The 16,274-nt window shown below is 45.6% G+C and overlaps 1 protein-coding gene across 2 annotated transcripts in view; it reads right to left on the reverse strand.

Annotated features, from left to right (window-relative positions):
• The window catches only part of UBE2H (ubiquitin conjugating enzyme E2 H), a 57,940-nt gene that overhangs the window by 15,274 nt on the left and 26,392 nt on the right, over nt 1-16,274 (reverse strand). The window contains exons 2-5 of one of the 2 annotated variants that reach the window (XM_074869628.1): nt 15,003-15,079; nt 14,226-14,300; nt 1,811-1,850; nt 1,087-1,139 (exon numbers count right to left, since the gene is read on the reverse strand). In XM_074869628.1, coding sequence (XP_074725729.1) covers nt 1,087-1,139; nt 1,811-1,850; nt 14,226-14,300; nt 15,003-15,079 — 245 coding nt within the window. Of the gene's footprint in view, nt 1-1,086; nt 1,140-1,810; nt 1,851-4,075; nt 10,353-14,225; nt 14,301-15,002; nt 15,080-16,274 lie in introns of those variants that run through there. The other variant, XM_074869629.1, reaches the window with a different exon arrangement.

Genomic DNA, 16,274 nt, shown 5'->3' on the forward strand with positions numbered 1-16,274 from the left:
GGACACAAGAGCATCCTCTTCCTCCATCAGCACCACCACCCGGGTCACGGCTAAGCTGATCTCTCACAACAAAGCCGTGTGAAGTGTATGCCGTGCATCTACTACATGAGGACTTCAGGCATTCTGATGAGGAGTAAAGTTCAACAAGTTGCTATAGCAATTTCCCACCCAGGATTCACCAAGTCTGGTATTTCCTTACAAATTGTGCTTGCGAGGAATGTGAAGTAGCTTGTCTCTCTAGCAACTGCTTCAGAGCTTCAACTTATAGGTAAAAAATCAGTTTTTCATGGAGGAACGTGAAGGATTTGATGTGCACGTTCCCCTGAATACTCTTCCATAAAGCATAATTGGAACATCTGAAGAAGTTCACATTTTTAAAATGCAGCCAACCTAGACTAGATACTCAGCTGTATTCCTTTTAATAATTTCAGCTTTCCCTAAACGCTATTTTAACGGGTTTTCAGCTACCAGCTGAATTTTTTTTTATCTCTAAAAATGAGAGTCATAGCCCGAAACCACCTAATGGGAAACCCAAAACATTCTACAGCAAGGAGTGCAGTCATTAGATGCAATACCACCTCCTAGCCTGCAGTGAAACGACGCTGCCATGACAAACAGAAATGGTTTCTGGTGCCATCTTCTGTAGAAGTGGGATCACAGCCTCATGCACAAAGAATACCAGCTCAAATGCACGTACAAACGTGGATGGGGTAGCTGGAAATAGGTTTCATTTTAGATACAGTCCCTTCTCTCATTCAATGCTGAATCATGGCAGGGTGCTGTTGTGCGGTTGTCAGACAGTGTCAAGAAATGGCTTGGGTGATCCTTTGTGAGGTTTATGGAATATTTTCACCTCTCTGGCATAAAAACATGTTATGAAAGTATTTTCACATGAAAATCTTATTTTTCACGTGATGTTGGCTCAGTGAAGAATCTAAAACTCCAGTAAAAAAAAAAAAAAAACCAAAACAAAAAACCCAACCCAAAAGTTGGCCTGAGATCATCTGTCTCCAGCAAGCTGTGTTATGTTAACACACCAAATATGGATGTTCACGTGATCGACTTTCAGGAAAATGCCAAACTCACCGTAGAGAGCTGTCCAAGTTTGATTGATTACATCTAGACATACAGTTCCTGACCTGAAACATATGGAAAGGGTAGAATTAAACACAGTCACACTCAAAAATACTCCGGGGATTTAGTATAATCTACCCCCGCCTTCCCCTGCCCTGCCTCTGCCCCACCGTTTCAGATAAGCTATGATTTACTCCCATCTTGTAGTTAATAGAGGGGCAGCCTTTAACTACGTGAATCTTCATACTCTGCACAAAAGAAAGTAAATTGGAGCCTTTACTGAATTTGTTGGTCCATATGGAGAGACTGAAGCATAGGTGGCTCCCCTTAACAAACCTTAACTGAAAAAAACATGGCAAAACATCTCATGTTTTGAAGAATTTTAATACAGATGTGAACTTCAGCTATGGCTAAGGCAACGCTGTTCCTTGTTTCTAGAAAGCCAGCACGATGCCAATGAGGAGGGGGACTGGTAACCTTGAATTTTCTGTAAACGAAGCGTGTTGCAATACAAAGACCACATCTGCCAGAGAGCCTGCAGCTCTCCAGTCTTCCCCACAGCCTGACCCACTCCTGAAAGTTAACTTGCAACAACATTTACTTCTATCAAATCCCCCACTCCGGACTCTAAGATCGATGAATGCGTTATTCAACTCATCAGCATATAACTGTGAAGCCAAAATAGTTACAATTAGACAAACTCCTTAGAAAAATCACACACTATGGATTTACTTACGCTTCGTCAATGTTGGGATGGAAAATTTTATTCATGAATCCTGCAAAGAGACACACTGGTAAATAGCAGAAAACAGCAGAAGATTTTTTTACAAGAGAAGTCTGGAATTTACTGAACAAGGACTCATCTGACTAGTTTCAAAGAAAACCCCGCCTTAGCTATATATAGCTATGTAACCTTTAAAATACGCAGGCAACATTCTGACTCCAGGGTCCTTGCCCATTCCCTCGAAATTCAGCAAAACCCTCTGCTTACAGCGCAACCGCACTGCAAAGGCTTTGTGGTTCAGTATTATCTTGAAAAGAACTGCCCATCAGCACAACCGAGTACCCACATCTGATGAAGCGTTTTTAAAAGCTGCAAGGATCTTTTGAACAAACACGAAACTTAAGCTCAACATTTGCTTTAAGATTTTTTAATGTTTCCCAACAAAGATTTTCTATGAACTTGAAGGTGCAACATTAATCTACATTTGTAAGCCATTCAGGGGTAGAGACTGGTGCAGAGAGCTAATGCTTCAAGTTTTGCATCAATACAGCAATTAATTCATCAGCTGGTACCACTGGTCTCCTAGAAAAGAAAACAGCTCAGATGCAAGGTCTAGAATGAAAGACCTCATCGTGGCTTTGTCCACAGTTCAGATTTCTAGATTTGATACTGCTTGCTTTCTTTGTTCCAACTTGCAAATTAAATTGTTAAAAAAAATCCTGTGGTTTCAGGACTTACGACATGACAGTAGAAGATGCCTCACACTTTAAAGACTGTGTGCGATAGCAGCAGCTAGAGATAAGCCGCATTTTCCAGCTGCCTACTTTAACCTTGAGTTCAAGACAGATGGCACCTCAAAAACACTCCCCTCTTCTCCCACAAAGAGAGCTCATAAGACAAAGGTATTAAAGGAATTACAACACGCCATACTTGGCACCATGGCCTGTGCTGAAGTAAAGCACAACCACCCCAAAAGCAAAGTTAAGTGTTTCATACGATGGCTGTGAGTGGATGAAGAATCCAGCTTCCAAACTCTTCCTAAATACCCGGGTACGGGACACATCCCCAGCGCAGAACGGACACAGTGCAAGGATACAAAACTGGGTTTTCAAATTATTTCACTGCCAAATGGATTGAGTATTCCTATATGCTTCTGCTGATTTGGCTGAATCGTTTAGGCTCTGCCCAGAAGGGCTGCTGCAACCCTTGTTTCTGTACCGGGTTAAGCTGCTTCCAGATCTTAATGTTGATTTTTTTCAGAACTTAAAATAAAACCTTCTTTCCTCTGTTGTACTGTCATCCTGCAGCCTGTAGAGCCCTACAAACGCTGCCCATGTGGGAATCGTGCCTTTCTGCAGAATTATGCTAACAGCAACTATTTCTTCTGACAAAGGTCTGTGTTTATAAAAATGGGTGAGAAATGTAGGTCTGGCATATTGACTCAATCCATTTAAAAAGCTCCTTCCAGGACTCAAAACACACAAGTTTCTCTCCAGAGCAGCCCAAAAAGTGTTGAACCATGTCACTGTTTACCATTCAGCAAACTCCCTACCTTCACCACCTTTATCCAGCCACTCCAGGCTGATGCACCATCTCTGTCCAAACAAGGAGTGATCATGATTTGAGTGACAGCATGGTTCCCATCTGGGGTAAGAGCTGACATATGGATTTAACTCCCTTTCTTTCCATGTATTATGACACAAATATAATTTCGTGTTTACTTGTACTGCTCAGATTTTGCATAAATACAACGCAAGGCTGAAATGATGCCCGAAGCCAGAAAAATCTCTAAAAGAAGAACCAAGAACTGCATAAACAACTCCACGCTAACAAGTGTCTTTCAGGAATACCTTGCCATGATTTAGCTTGAAAAACTGAAGCAGACTTGAAAAGGGAAGCTGTAGTTCCATCAAATATTTACGTTATGGCGGCTCTCACAGGTTTAAATCGGGTCACGGATCCATTATGCCGGCACTGGAGAGCTGCAGCCAGCACCGATCCTGATTCTAAATTTTGTCTCTCTCTCTCAGAGGGGGGAAATTAAGTTTCTGATAAAGCAGAAGACAGGAGGGAGGAAGACACCAGGTAACAAGAACAGGACAGTAACCTGCTGAATTAAACACTCTTTGTTCTGGTATCTGGGACACAGACCGGCTCTCTTCGGCATCCCCGTGCCTCATCCTCTCGTTTTGTTTTTCTGATCATCTCACCTATTTCCTAGCACCTTCTACCACAGCTGCCTGCAGCTGGTTGGACAAGACTGTGCTGCAAACCCACCCGTAAGGTTTTGGTCAACTCTTCATTCACACGCTTCAGCATTTAAGCTGCATTCGATATCCGCGGAGATGAGATTAAGTTGTCCGCTCAAGCAGCTCCTGTGCTAGAGATTTGTAATTCTTCTCTGTCATCTTTGCATTCACACAGGCAAGGAACAATCCCTTCTTTCACATTGTCCTTGATCTCAAGCTTTGCACATAAAACAGTTGTTCTTCAAGAAAGGACACAAGCATCCTCTCCCTGCACTCCTCATTTCCTAGGTTGTTGCCACATCTTCTTGCAACTCTTCAAGGTCTCCCCAGTCTCATTCTCCCACAGACACAAACTGCCCAGGCTAAAAGCAGCTCTGTACGTATCTTTCCTTTTCCTGACCCAGAAATAAGCTCAAACTATTATCTCCTCCTTTATGTGAAATGTAAAGTCTCCTGCAGTGATAAAGCACTAACATTGCTCCAATAATACTGACTTGCTCTGTATTTATTTTTACAAATACAAAAGACAAAGCAAGCATAAACACCCATGTAAAAATGAAATTCCAATTTAAAGAGGAGGCCAGGGGTAAAAAAAACCTCCCAAGCCAGCATAAACACTGGGGCAGATTTATTGCCATAGTCTTGAATGCAACACACCCTGATAAATACACAGTGCAGAACTCCAGGTGAGCACTCCATGAGGCGTGCCAAGGGACAGGCTCTTGATTTTGGGTTCTCACCGTGGTCTGGAGCATGAAGCTGAGGTCACAGCCTGAGCAGTCATGAATCTGGGCACTGGACTGGCTGTAAACACTTAATTTAACATTTTAAAACAATATTCACACTGAATCCTGGAAAAGCCAACGCTTAGGAGGAATTTGAGCAGCAGAGTGGCTGCAGTTCACCCTTTCCATACAGACACACTGAGGTCCAGGATTGCCTTGAAGGTAAAGCAGGACTGCATAAAATCTGTAAGGACAAAAAGCCTTTGGGTGACAACCAAAAAAAAGCCTGTACATCCACAAAGGAGTACACAACAGAAAGGGACACATCTGTTCTGATACTGAAGATGTTGAGACCAATATGCAGATGCTGACCTTCAAAAACGCTGGTATTTCAGCAAGAGCCCTGGAGTAATCACTCCTTGGGTTGACAAAAATCTTTGAAGAGAAGCGCATTTTTAAATTAAAAAATCAGCTAACGGAAAGGCTGTCAATCTTCCTTGGTGCTGCAAACACAGAAACATTCATAAAGCTCCAGCAGCTGGACACAGGCCAGTATGAAATGAAGTTCTCTCACCGTGCTCAGGCACCATCCACGGATGGGTCTGAACATCCAGGGCACTGCCTGGCCGTTGGGTCAAAGCGGTGACTCCGAGGATCGTGCCCTGCAGCTGGGTGACAGCTGAACACGCTCTCCAGGTGAGCAAAACCGCCACGGAGGAACAGGAATTTCAGACTTACGTTGATGTCAACACCTCTCTTGAACAACTCCAGACTAAAGCTCCCAGGAAATGCACAGAAAGCACCACCAGAACCAATGTGCTGTTGTGAGCTGCTTTGCCAGTAAGTTCTCCTCCAAGAGGCAGAGCATAAATACCTGGATAACTTGGGGAATGTCGAGGACTCCCTTGTCCTGGGGATCCATTAGGCAGGAAGCTCCTGCGAGAGGTTGTTCCGCATTGATTGTTCCCCTATCACTATGCCTATAGGGCTGGGCTGTGATTTAGAAAGAGTCCCCCACCTTGGTACAGCCCCCATAAGAATGGTTTGGGTTGGAAGCGACCTTAAAGATCATCTAGTTCCACCCTCCCTGCCATGGGCAGGCAGGGACACCTTCCACTAGCCCAGGTTGCTCATCTATCATTCAGGCAGAATGGACTCAAAACTTGGAGATAAGAAGGATCAGAAACTTGGGCTGGGGATTGCCTCCTCGCTCTTTCCACAGCTCCAGCTGCATGACACTGCCCTGCAGCAGCAGAACGCTTTCGGCACTCCTCGGTGCTTCTCCACCGAGTCAGGAACCGGCTGCAATCCAACAAACGGCGCTTCAAAAGGTGGCCCGTTGCTTATCTGAGCTCAAAGTACAGCCAGCTTAGCTGGTAGGTTAGGTGAGAGGTCCCCAAAAGAGGCTTTTTTTTCCTGCAGCACAGCTCTTCAAAGTGATGCTAGCGCTGCCAGCCCTGCGGAAGAAGGCGGGAAGGAGGAAAAGCAGCGTGCCAGCCAACACAGCACATCCCAGCCTCCCGGCTTCACGAGGAGTCAGCTGCATGGCTGACCCACACCGGCGATAAATGCAAGAGGACTTCCCACTGGCTCTGGGAAACGTGCCAGGGCAGAGCTGGTTTATATCCACTTACCCATCCCGAACTCGCCACCGCTTGCCCACGTGTCGGCTCTCTTCGCTCATAAAATAAGGCCAGCTAGACACTTCTCTACCTGAACAACTGTGACAGCAGATTCGTATCTGTGTACCACCATGGTGCCAAACAAACAGCCAACGGGACAAGTGTATGTGACCGCTCCTGACTTTTCAAGACTTACAAGCCTCAAAGTTTTAGTTTTCATGAGAGATTAAGGCCAAGCCAGGAGACCGTTCAGACTGCCTGGCTGGTGAGGTGGGAAGGTGGCAACAATCTCTCTGAAGCAGGATGCAGTGAGTTTTAGACACCAGACCAAATCAACATGGCTTGGGTGACCACCCAAGGCTTAGGGCAGAATTATGTGCAGAGAGATCAGCCTGCAGAAGAGCTTATGTACTGCACAGAGAGGTCAAAAGCAGTGTTTTTCCTCTGCTTTTTTTAACCACTGGACAACCTACCTAATGGAAAAAGATCTCCCAAGTACTCATGCAGTGTTGCCAAACAGCCAGATAAGATTAGTCTAAACTTAATGTTTATTACTTCCCCCTCCCCAAACACCCAAAAGCCTGCAAGGGAACATGCATTTATTTTATTTTATTTTTTTTAACTTTTAAAAACATACTGCACTCATTTCAGGGACTACCTTCTTGTGTAACTGATCACAAGCCCACCACGCACCACAGGCTGAGAAACCATGGTAGGAGATGGGGGAGAGGGCATGAGAGCAAGACCTCTGCCTTAGTCCTCAGCTTGGTACCTATTCCCCTGTGCAGACTGAGATGACTGGGACAACTGGTTTAGCACGTGGCTGTTCCCCCTTTGAAGGGCACAGGATCTGCCCACCTCAGAGGTGTGTACCTCGTCCAGTGCTCTCAGGTCAATAAGCTCTTACTGGCCAAGGCAAGGATTTTTTTTTTTTTTTTTAATGAAATTTGGATGTTAGGAGCCCATTCAGAGCACTAAGTACAGAGTCAAATATAACACCGTGCACTCACCACGGAGGCATTAACCGCACGGTGGTGGCGTGAGGTGCTGTGTAACGTCAGCTCGTTAACAGCAGAAGTAGAACGTTTATATTACCATACTCAAATTCTAGTAGCTTTTCAAAACAATACCATAAATAATTCTGCAGCAGTTTCACGAGAGAAAGATCAGTACAGAAAAATACGGCTGTAGCTGATGGAAAATAGTGGGCAGAGCTATAAACTCTGGACCTCCTGCTCAGAGGGAATCACTGAGCAGCCCTTCTTGGATGCGGAAAAGCAGTATCCACAAGCTTAGACCAGTGCTAAGGGCAGCAATCTCTGCAAAAACATGCAGAACCAGCACAAAGCAATTGCCCAATATCAGTTCATCTCACTGCTTAGGTGCACCATCACCTGATGCCCAGGCTTCAGAGACTGGCACAGAAGGCAGTGAATCTGTGCCAAGTCAAGCTGAAAACACCTACCCCATTTTGTCAGCCTGTTCCCATTCTCCGCCTGTAGCAGGGAATCTGCAGAGGGTGCACAGTCGTGCGTCAGACCGGAGTGGAGACAGGGATACAAATTACCTTTAGGTGTCTCGTCTTTCCCCTTAGACAAAGCTAAGTGTATTTGAAAGAACAAGCATTTTCACATCGCTTATAGGTCAGAATAAGGATCAACACACGCAGGGAAGAGCAAGCTCAGAATGGTCACAGGCGATAAGTGACTCATGAAATTCTAAGTAGCAAAATGTAAGGCAATCCAGAGAGGAGCTGAAAGTAAAAATAGCAGCTGCAGTTAAAAAGAAAAATTAAGTACAGGCCAGGAGAGATCTGTTAAATCCTGGCTGGAGCTAAACACTGCTCCATTCCTGTTCTGGCTGCCACAATGTCTCATTATATACATACACATACGTATACACGTACACTTCCATATGTTTTGTGTACAGACTAGGCATTTTGTTTTGCAAAACACTTAGGAGAAAGGTGAAATATAAATGCAAGATATCTGCAGATAACTAGGCCAGAGATGGAAAGAAAATGAGAACTGTGTATAAATATACAGAAGTTATTTGAGAAATTGAGGCTCTGAGCATATTGTATGCAAACTTTGCAGCTGTGACATTTGATTATTAAGAAACCAGAGTGACTCAGTGCCAGCCTAATATTTCTGCAGATTTTAGCAATAAAATAAATGCCACGGTGCTTCCAGGTAAGAGCTCAAGCTCCCAGGTTCACATGTTTCTACTGCTCCTATCATCTAAGCAGGGCAGGACATTCACACTCTGTGCTTCCTCCCGTGTTTATGGCATCAAAGAGCATTAATCTCCGGTTCTTGGCAGGCGTATGGCCTGATTAAAAACATACAAAATTTACACAAAGTGTTCTCGTGACTTGGGAGCTCAAAACAGTACTTCAAGTACTTCACAACTCCCCTTTGAAAAAGCAGGAACAGACCAGGCAGAAAGTTCCCCTGAAGATATTAAATCCCCGAGGGGAGGGAAAAGTAGCGAAGCAGTGCCAGCATGGTTACTGAAATCATAAACAGCTCAAAACATATTGTCTAGGAGGAAAGCAAAAATGGAACCAAACATCTAGCAGGGGAGTGCTTCGGGTCCTCATAAGCACGCAGGGATATTCACATTAATTGACAAAAGCTTTAAGAGCTGCGGCATTCACTAGCTTCAGAAAGCAACTGGGTATTTTTCAGGAGTTGGTTTTGTTCTAACAAACTGCTCAAGTTAGGAAGTTTGCTTCAACCCTGAAGATTTGGATACTTAGAGATCATGGGTGGAATTAGTTCATCTCAATGGGAGCACTCAAGCCAGGAGCCAACATGACAGCCCTACATCTGGCTCCGTTTAGATTTGTGTTCTTCTAGGACGCGCATTTCCCTTTTTGCTGTATATTGTATAGTTCGTTAGGAAAAATCATCCTGCACCAACGTGGGGTCTGTCGGATTACACAGCAAAGACCACGCAAGGAACAGGCAGTGCCAGAAATACCAGAAAGGTACTGCAGGACATGATGAAACACTGGAAGCTCTCCCAGCAACTGCTCTTTTCACATAGATCGCAGGGTGGTTTAGGTCTTTAAGCAGAGGCATTACCTGCATTGTAATCCTGATCATCCCAGAAACTCTGCTAGGGCGCATGGAAAATAAGGAGGTAACTGGTGACAGTCAATGTGGCTTCACAAAGGGCAAATCATGCCTGATAAATCTGGTGGCCTTCTGCAACAGGGTTACAGCGTTGGTGGATAAAGAAAGAGCAACTGATGTCATCTACCTGGACTTGTGCAAAGCATTTGACAGTCCCATATGACATCCTTGTCTCTAAATTGGGGAGACATGGATTTGACGGATGGAGCACTCGGGGGAAAAAGGAATTGGCTGGATGGTCGCACTCAAAGAGTTGTGGTCAATGGCTCCATATCCAAGTGGAGAGTGGTGATGAGTGGTGTCCTCAGGGGTTGGGACCGGCGCTGTTGAATGTCTTTGTTGGGGACGTGGACAGTGGGATCGAGGCACCCTCAGCAAGTTCACTGATGGCACCAAGCTGTGTGGTGCGGTGACACGCTGGAGGGAAGGGATCCATCCGGAGGGACCTGGACAGGCTGGAGAGGTGGGATGTGCAAACCTCATGGAGTTCAACAAGACCAAGGCAAGGTCCTGCCCATGGGTCGGGGCAATCCCAAGCACAAATCCAGCCTGAGCGAGGAGGGGATGGAGAGCAGCCCCAAGGAGAAGGACTTGGGGGGGTTGGTGGGTGGAAAACCGACTGTGAGCCAGCAATGTGCGCTCGCAGCCCAGAAAGCCACCCGTGTGCTGGGCTGCACCCAGAGCAGTGTGGGCAGCAGGGCAAGGGGGGGGATTCTCCTCCTCTGCTCCGCTCTCGGGAGACCCCCCTACAGTGCTGGGGACACCAACAGCAGAAGGACACAGACCTGCTCGAGTGGGGCCAGAGGAGGCCACGAAGATGCTCGGGGGGCTGGAGCACCCCCCTGTGAGGACAGGCTGAGAGAGTTGGGGGGTTCAGCTGGAGAAGAGAAGGCTCTGGGGAGACCTTAGAGCGGCCTCCCAGGACTGAAAGGGGGTGCAGGAAAGGGGGGAGGGACTCGTCATCAGGGGGGAGGGATAGAACAAGGGATGACGGTTTTAAACTGAAAGAGGGGAGATTTAGGTGACATCTAAGGAAGAAATTGTTCCCTGTGAGGGGGGTGAGGCCCTGGCACAGGTTGCCCAGAGAAGCTGTGGCTGCCCCCTCCCTGGAAGGGTTCAAGGCCAGGTTGGACGGGGCTTTGGGCAACCTGGGCTAGTGGAAGGTGTCCCTGCCCATGGCAGAGGGGGTGGAACTAGGTCATCTTTAAGGTCCCTTCCAACAGAAACCATTCCATGATTGTCAGGAGAGCACTGTCCCTGGGGCAGCATCATTTAATAGACTACAGCAATAATTACCTACCTGAGAAGGGCAGGAAATAAATGCCACACGTATTTGAGAAGGGAGCTGTGGATGGGACAAGGGAGCAAATATGTGGCAGGTGAAGAGCCACCACACTAAGCAAAGGCTTCTGCTAGAGACTCTCAAAGGCGAAGAGGACCTCCACTCATTTAGGGTTTAAGACAAATGACAAATCTGGAACCTACTTTAAAAACCTTTTCTATTCAGGTTTGTCAGTCACACTTTAGAAGGAACACCAAGTTTTCATGTACCTTATACTCAGAGCCATGCTGGGATAAAAGCAATTTGAACAGATTAGAAAGCAACTATTAGCAGTCATTTTTCAGAAGCGGCTTTCTAGAACGCGTGGATATGCTTCAAGCCATCATGTTATTTGCTGCAAAAAAGCCCATGCCACGTTCAAGACTGCATTAAGATTTTCTGTGATGGAAAGAAAATTTTAGCCTACAGTACTAGAGGAACAAGGAAAGCTGCAAGGACAGCAGTTTTGCTCTGAGCTTCAGCATAAAAGTGTAATTTATTAAAGGAAAAGAAACTGCTGGATTCTCTACTTTGTACAAGCCAGTGACTTACACAGACAATTTGAACTCTGCATGTCATCATCGCAGTGGGAGCTATGCAGTGCTGAGAACAGAAAGGCTGCAAACAAGCTACATGTGTGCTCTAGATGACCTTCTGTCCGTTTACAGGCTCCACCATCTCTGAAATCCTTCACTTCCATCTCTTTACAGATCAGAGACTATCATGGCAAATTTCTTCCCTACTAATTCCTACCCCTGCGTTACCCAGAGCTCAAGCTGGCTGAGAACTGCTGGGTTAGGACACCCGTGCTCACTGGAACTGGCAGACCTGGGAGAGAACAGGATTTCATCTCATTCACAAGCTTGTGAATGCTCCCGGTTCAGCTGGGACGAAGGCTTGCTCTGGAGCTCTCCGTAATGCCAAAACCAGCGGTATCAGGCACCGCACACCCAGTCGGCCTCCGAGAGCAGCGGTGAGGAGATCGAGCTGGCCCAGAGGAAGGGGCTGAGACGTCACTCAGTCCTGGCTGTCCAGATAAGCTGGGCTGGGGCAGCAGAAATGGGAACCAGACAAAGAAAAACAAACCTCTTCCTGCAGCCGGTTGGGAGTCTTCCCCAGGTCCTAGCGCTCTCCTCAGCGCTTCTACTCCCCAGCTCTTTCCTCCCCGCAGCAGAGCTGAGCCCTGTTCTGCTAAGCCAGTTCTCGTCTATCGTCGACTGTTTATTCAACCTGAAACCTCAGCTGCGCACTGCTTTGCCCGGGAGGTAACCTGTGCTCCCAGCAGCTCTCACCCAACAGACAGCAAGGCAGGCCCTAGAGCAAGAGGCAGCCTTTTGGGGAGCTCCATGAGAGAAAAGGTGGTTTTCAGACACTCAGACACTCGGAGGGCAAGGGAAGCATGCTAGAAGGTCTGATGAGTCTGGAATAAAACAGTCACAACACAGCGGGGATAAGCAAGCTGATGGATGGAAAGATGCTGTACTAAAAGGAAGACAGCAAAAGCAACATTAGAAGAGACGAAGCAATTTGAGCAGAAAATAACCCCCTCCACAACCACCCACCCACCCACTCCCCTCCCCAAGTTCACAAGGAGAAAGGCCCATCCTTGTGGCAGCAGTTCTGAAAATACAGCTGGGCCAACTCTGACCCCAGGCTGCCTTCCACTCCCGCCTATCCCAACCAGCACTAAACAGCCTCCAAACCAAACCACCGAAAGGTCAAACCTACCACCTTCTATGCAAGTAACGGGAGCCTAAATCAACAGGACTATGAATATACAAGAGGCTGGCCAACGTTTAGCTGCCATTGGCTTCATAGGCTACTGGAAAGAAAGTTTGGTTTTGCTTTAAGCCAGCAACCTTGATTTCCAATACACCCAGAAAGAACATCAGGAGAAAGAAAAATAATCTTGAGTAGACTAGCACCAAAGCAATTCACAACAAGGAAACTGGGTTTTATATGCTTTCTGAGAGTTGTCTGTAGCCAGCCCACATTTAAGATTGCCAACATGACAGTACCCTGATCTGCATCGGTTTGTGGCACTTGAGAAGTGGGGAGGGAAAAATGACTGGCACCAAATAAACATACTGTGAAACTCGTAAACAGTCTCTAACCCAAGAGGTTTATAGCAAGTTTCAGAGCTGACTCAAGAGGAAGGAGAAAAGGGCTCGCATAGCTGCAGCAATACTGCGTTGTTACTCAGCTGCGTGCACATTTCTGTGGTTCGGTTAAGGTTTCAACAGAAAAAAAAGAAAGGTAAAGAACGGAATAAAAACAGTGTTGCTCTTTCCCAAAAGACACAATTCACATTTGGAACTAGACAGATTATTTCTCACACCAGAAAGAGAAAGATCTTAAATAGAAGGCACTCTTAGCCTAAGAGTCTATTTTAAGAAAGCAGCCAATACTTATCAACTCCAAATCAGGATGTTGATATTGGAAGGGACCCATCTTGTCCAACCCATATAGTCAAGTTTCCACATCAGTTCTCCTCAGGCAGTTTTCTCCATTCTTTAGAGTCCTCCAGTGGTTTGAGCCACAAGCACGCCCTTCTGATGGAGAAGTGCCATGTCACTGAGTTACCAGCACTAATTTCATAAGCCAGAATACAGATGTTGGAACTTTATGCATCTGCTCCAGTTTTTCAAGCAATGTTGGCTATTTTATTTATAGCTTAAGCGATTGGATTAAAGTTAGATACCAGAAGACATCCGAGTTAGATCACCGTTACCCAAGGGCAAAGATAGGATGGATACAGTCTAAAGAACATTGCCTTATCAAACCTCCTATTTGCTCGTGAAGGTTAAACAAGCCTGACCAGTCTAGCCAGCTGCAATTTTTCTGGCAGTAGGTCCCTGCTTCTATGTTCTTCCGCATATGCATCACCTAGTCCAAGAGGACAGAGGCTTCAGCTCCTGCCTTCACTTCCATCCACTTTTGGACAAGAGGTCCCAAAAGCTAGTTCACCCTGAAACCACGAACATGCAACTGTGGTCTTTGCTCTCCATACTAAATGAGTCATTTTTTCTAAACAGGCTCCAGCATGCCCTGTGGTATCCTGCACCTTACCCACAAATGGATAGATTATTAAAAAAAAGCACATGGTAGAGAGACTCAGTTCATCAACACATGAACGTGTGACTGAATCACATTTCCAGCTCTTAGCCCTTCAGCCAAAAGACCAAACTTCCTCTCTGCTCGGCACGTGATATCTGGAAGTCTACGGTAAAAGCATTCTGCAGACTTGAAGTAAAGATCTTACGATTGCACTGAGGGTTGGTGCAATTTCACCTGCAACAATGCTGCAAGCAATAACATCCCTCCGTCATAAACAGTAAAAGGATTTTGACTGAAAGTGATTATTGGTTACCTATAGACGGGGATTTGAAAGGGTATTTATCAGGAAGGTCGACTCTAACTTTCCATACTCCACCTTCATATGGTGCTGCAATGAAAAAAAATGCAGGTATTAGACACTTTATAACTCAGGAGAGAATAAATAGAACTACAGCATTAAGCAAAACACATCTTTGGAAGAACACTTAGCTCCATCAGGGGGTAAGATTTCATATCAAACCTCTTACGGTAAAAGCCTTTTTCCTGTGCTGCCTGACAAGAAATACATGATTTTAACTGATACTGTTGAAGATCCCAGCACAAAGACATAAGAGCCTTATTAAAAACAGAGACTTTATAATAATCTCCTTACCTTTAGAGATGTTACTAAATTAAGGCACGCTGGAGACCTGACTTGTGATCTAGTCACTAGGAAAGCCATCTTAATTACAAACTCTGCAAAAACTCAGGTGACTGATGCAAAACTTATGAGTTTCTTATAAGGAAACTCATGATCCTTATAAGGATCAACAAGAGCGGTGCTGAAGGCCGTAGCTGAAGGCTGAGTTGTCCGAAGGCCGTATCCAGCTCTGCTCATCACCAAGGGAGGTGGCTCATCTGCGTTAATGCTCACAGTTGTATTTCTCCCCGCCCTTCAGAGAGCAGCCTTCAAACGCTGCTACCCTTTGATTTCTCACCCCCACTTAGATTTGCTCATCTTTTCTTCCACTCCAGAAGAATGTGTCATTTCACTGTTCCCCACCATGAGCCATTAGTTTGTTTTTATAGAAGGGCTGGGTCACATACTTACTTCCTTGTGGTCCATAAAACTTCACAACAAATTCATTGAGTCCTCCTAAGATTGTGACTTCGTGTTTGCTCTCAATACTGATACATCAAGTAAAGGAAAACATTCAGTCCGTGAAACAAAGTCTGTCTACTCAGATACGGATAACTTGCTAGAAGCCTGTCAGACCAAATCGTTTAAAATATTCAAAATATTCTACGACATGCAATTTAAGTGTCTTGACACATCTAAGTGACCAAACCACCACAATGACGTTTGTAAAAGCCAATTTAACACACTGAAGAATCCCCTCCCCTGCATTAAGCAATCTTGAGACGATGCCTCCCTTGCCCTCATAGCTGCTTAGTGTTTTTCATCTACTTCTGCACAGCGTAAGCTCTGATTTAAGAAAACGCCAAGTCCCTATCAGCAACGTATTTGGAAATGTATTCGGGCTGTGGAGGGGAGCTAAAAATCCAGAAACAGCAACCGCTCCAAAGCCTCACCGCACACAGACATGAACCCCAGGAGCAAGGCTCGAAGGTGAGGCCAGGACTTGGGAGATCTCTCTCCTTTCCAGCGCTCAGGAGACGAGCCACAAAGCAGAAAGTCACCCTTGCCAACTGCTCACATTAAATGTTTACTCTCCTGCCCAGATTAGAGGAGCAGAACTCTCCCCAGTCCCTGCTCTGACAAATGCGAGAGCTGATGAATTCAATTCTCCTTGGCTGCCTTCGGCGCTGTCAGATGGCCTCCCACAGCTACGATGCAAATTACGGCAATCTCATGTTAATTTGACTTGCAAGACCAAAAAACTCTGCGTCTTCAGAGAGATGGCAGAAGGGCGAGATTATGAGGCACTGTTACAGTGCGAAAAGAACAACTGTATTTCTCAACATTTAAAAGAAAGAATCAAAGCGCCAGTGCTTTGGGAAGAAGGGAATACAAACGGAAAGGCAAGAAATCTTCATTTCAAGTAAGGCTCAGTTACGACAATTAACGGTGATGTCTCAGCACCCAAGCTTGCTGAAGAATTCTGCTATATATCAGGGTTAATGGATTGTGAATAATATCCTACAGCAATTACCTTTAATCAATAATCTTAATATGAATTACGAGGGAAGCATCAGAAAAAAAACAGAGCAGGAGAAAAATCAAAGGTTTATTCCCACCTGAACTTCAGACTGCTTCAGCTCTGCACCACAGAGGCTGCCCCCATTTGAGGGAAGGGGGCAACAGCACAGAATATCTAATAAAAGATCCTTAACATCACAGTAGCGAACTTGGCAGAAACGC

Source organism: Strix uralensis, chromosome 5 (assembly GCF_047716275.1).
Source record: "Strix uralensis isolate ZFMK-TIS-50842 chromosome 5, bStrUra1, whole genome shotgun sequence".
Lineage (NCBI taxonomy): Eukaryota > Metazoa > Chordata > Aves > Strigiformes > Strigidae > Strix > Strix uralensis.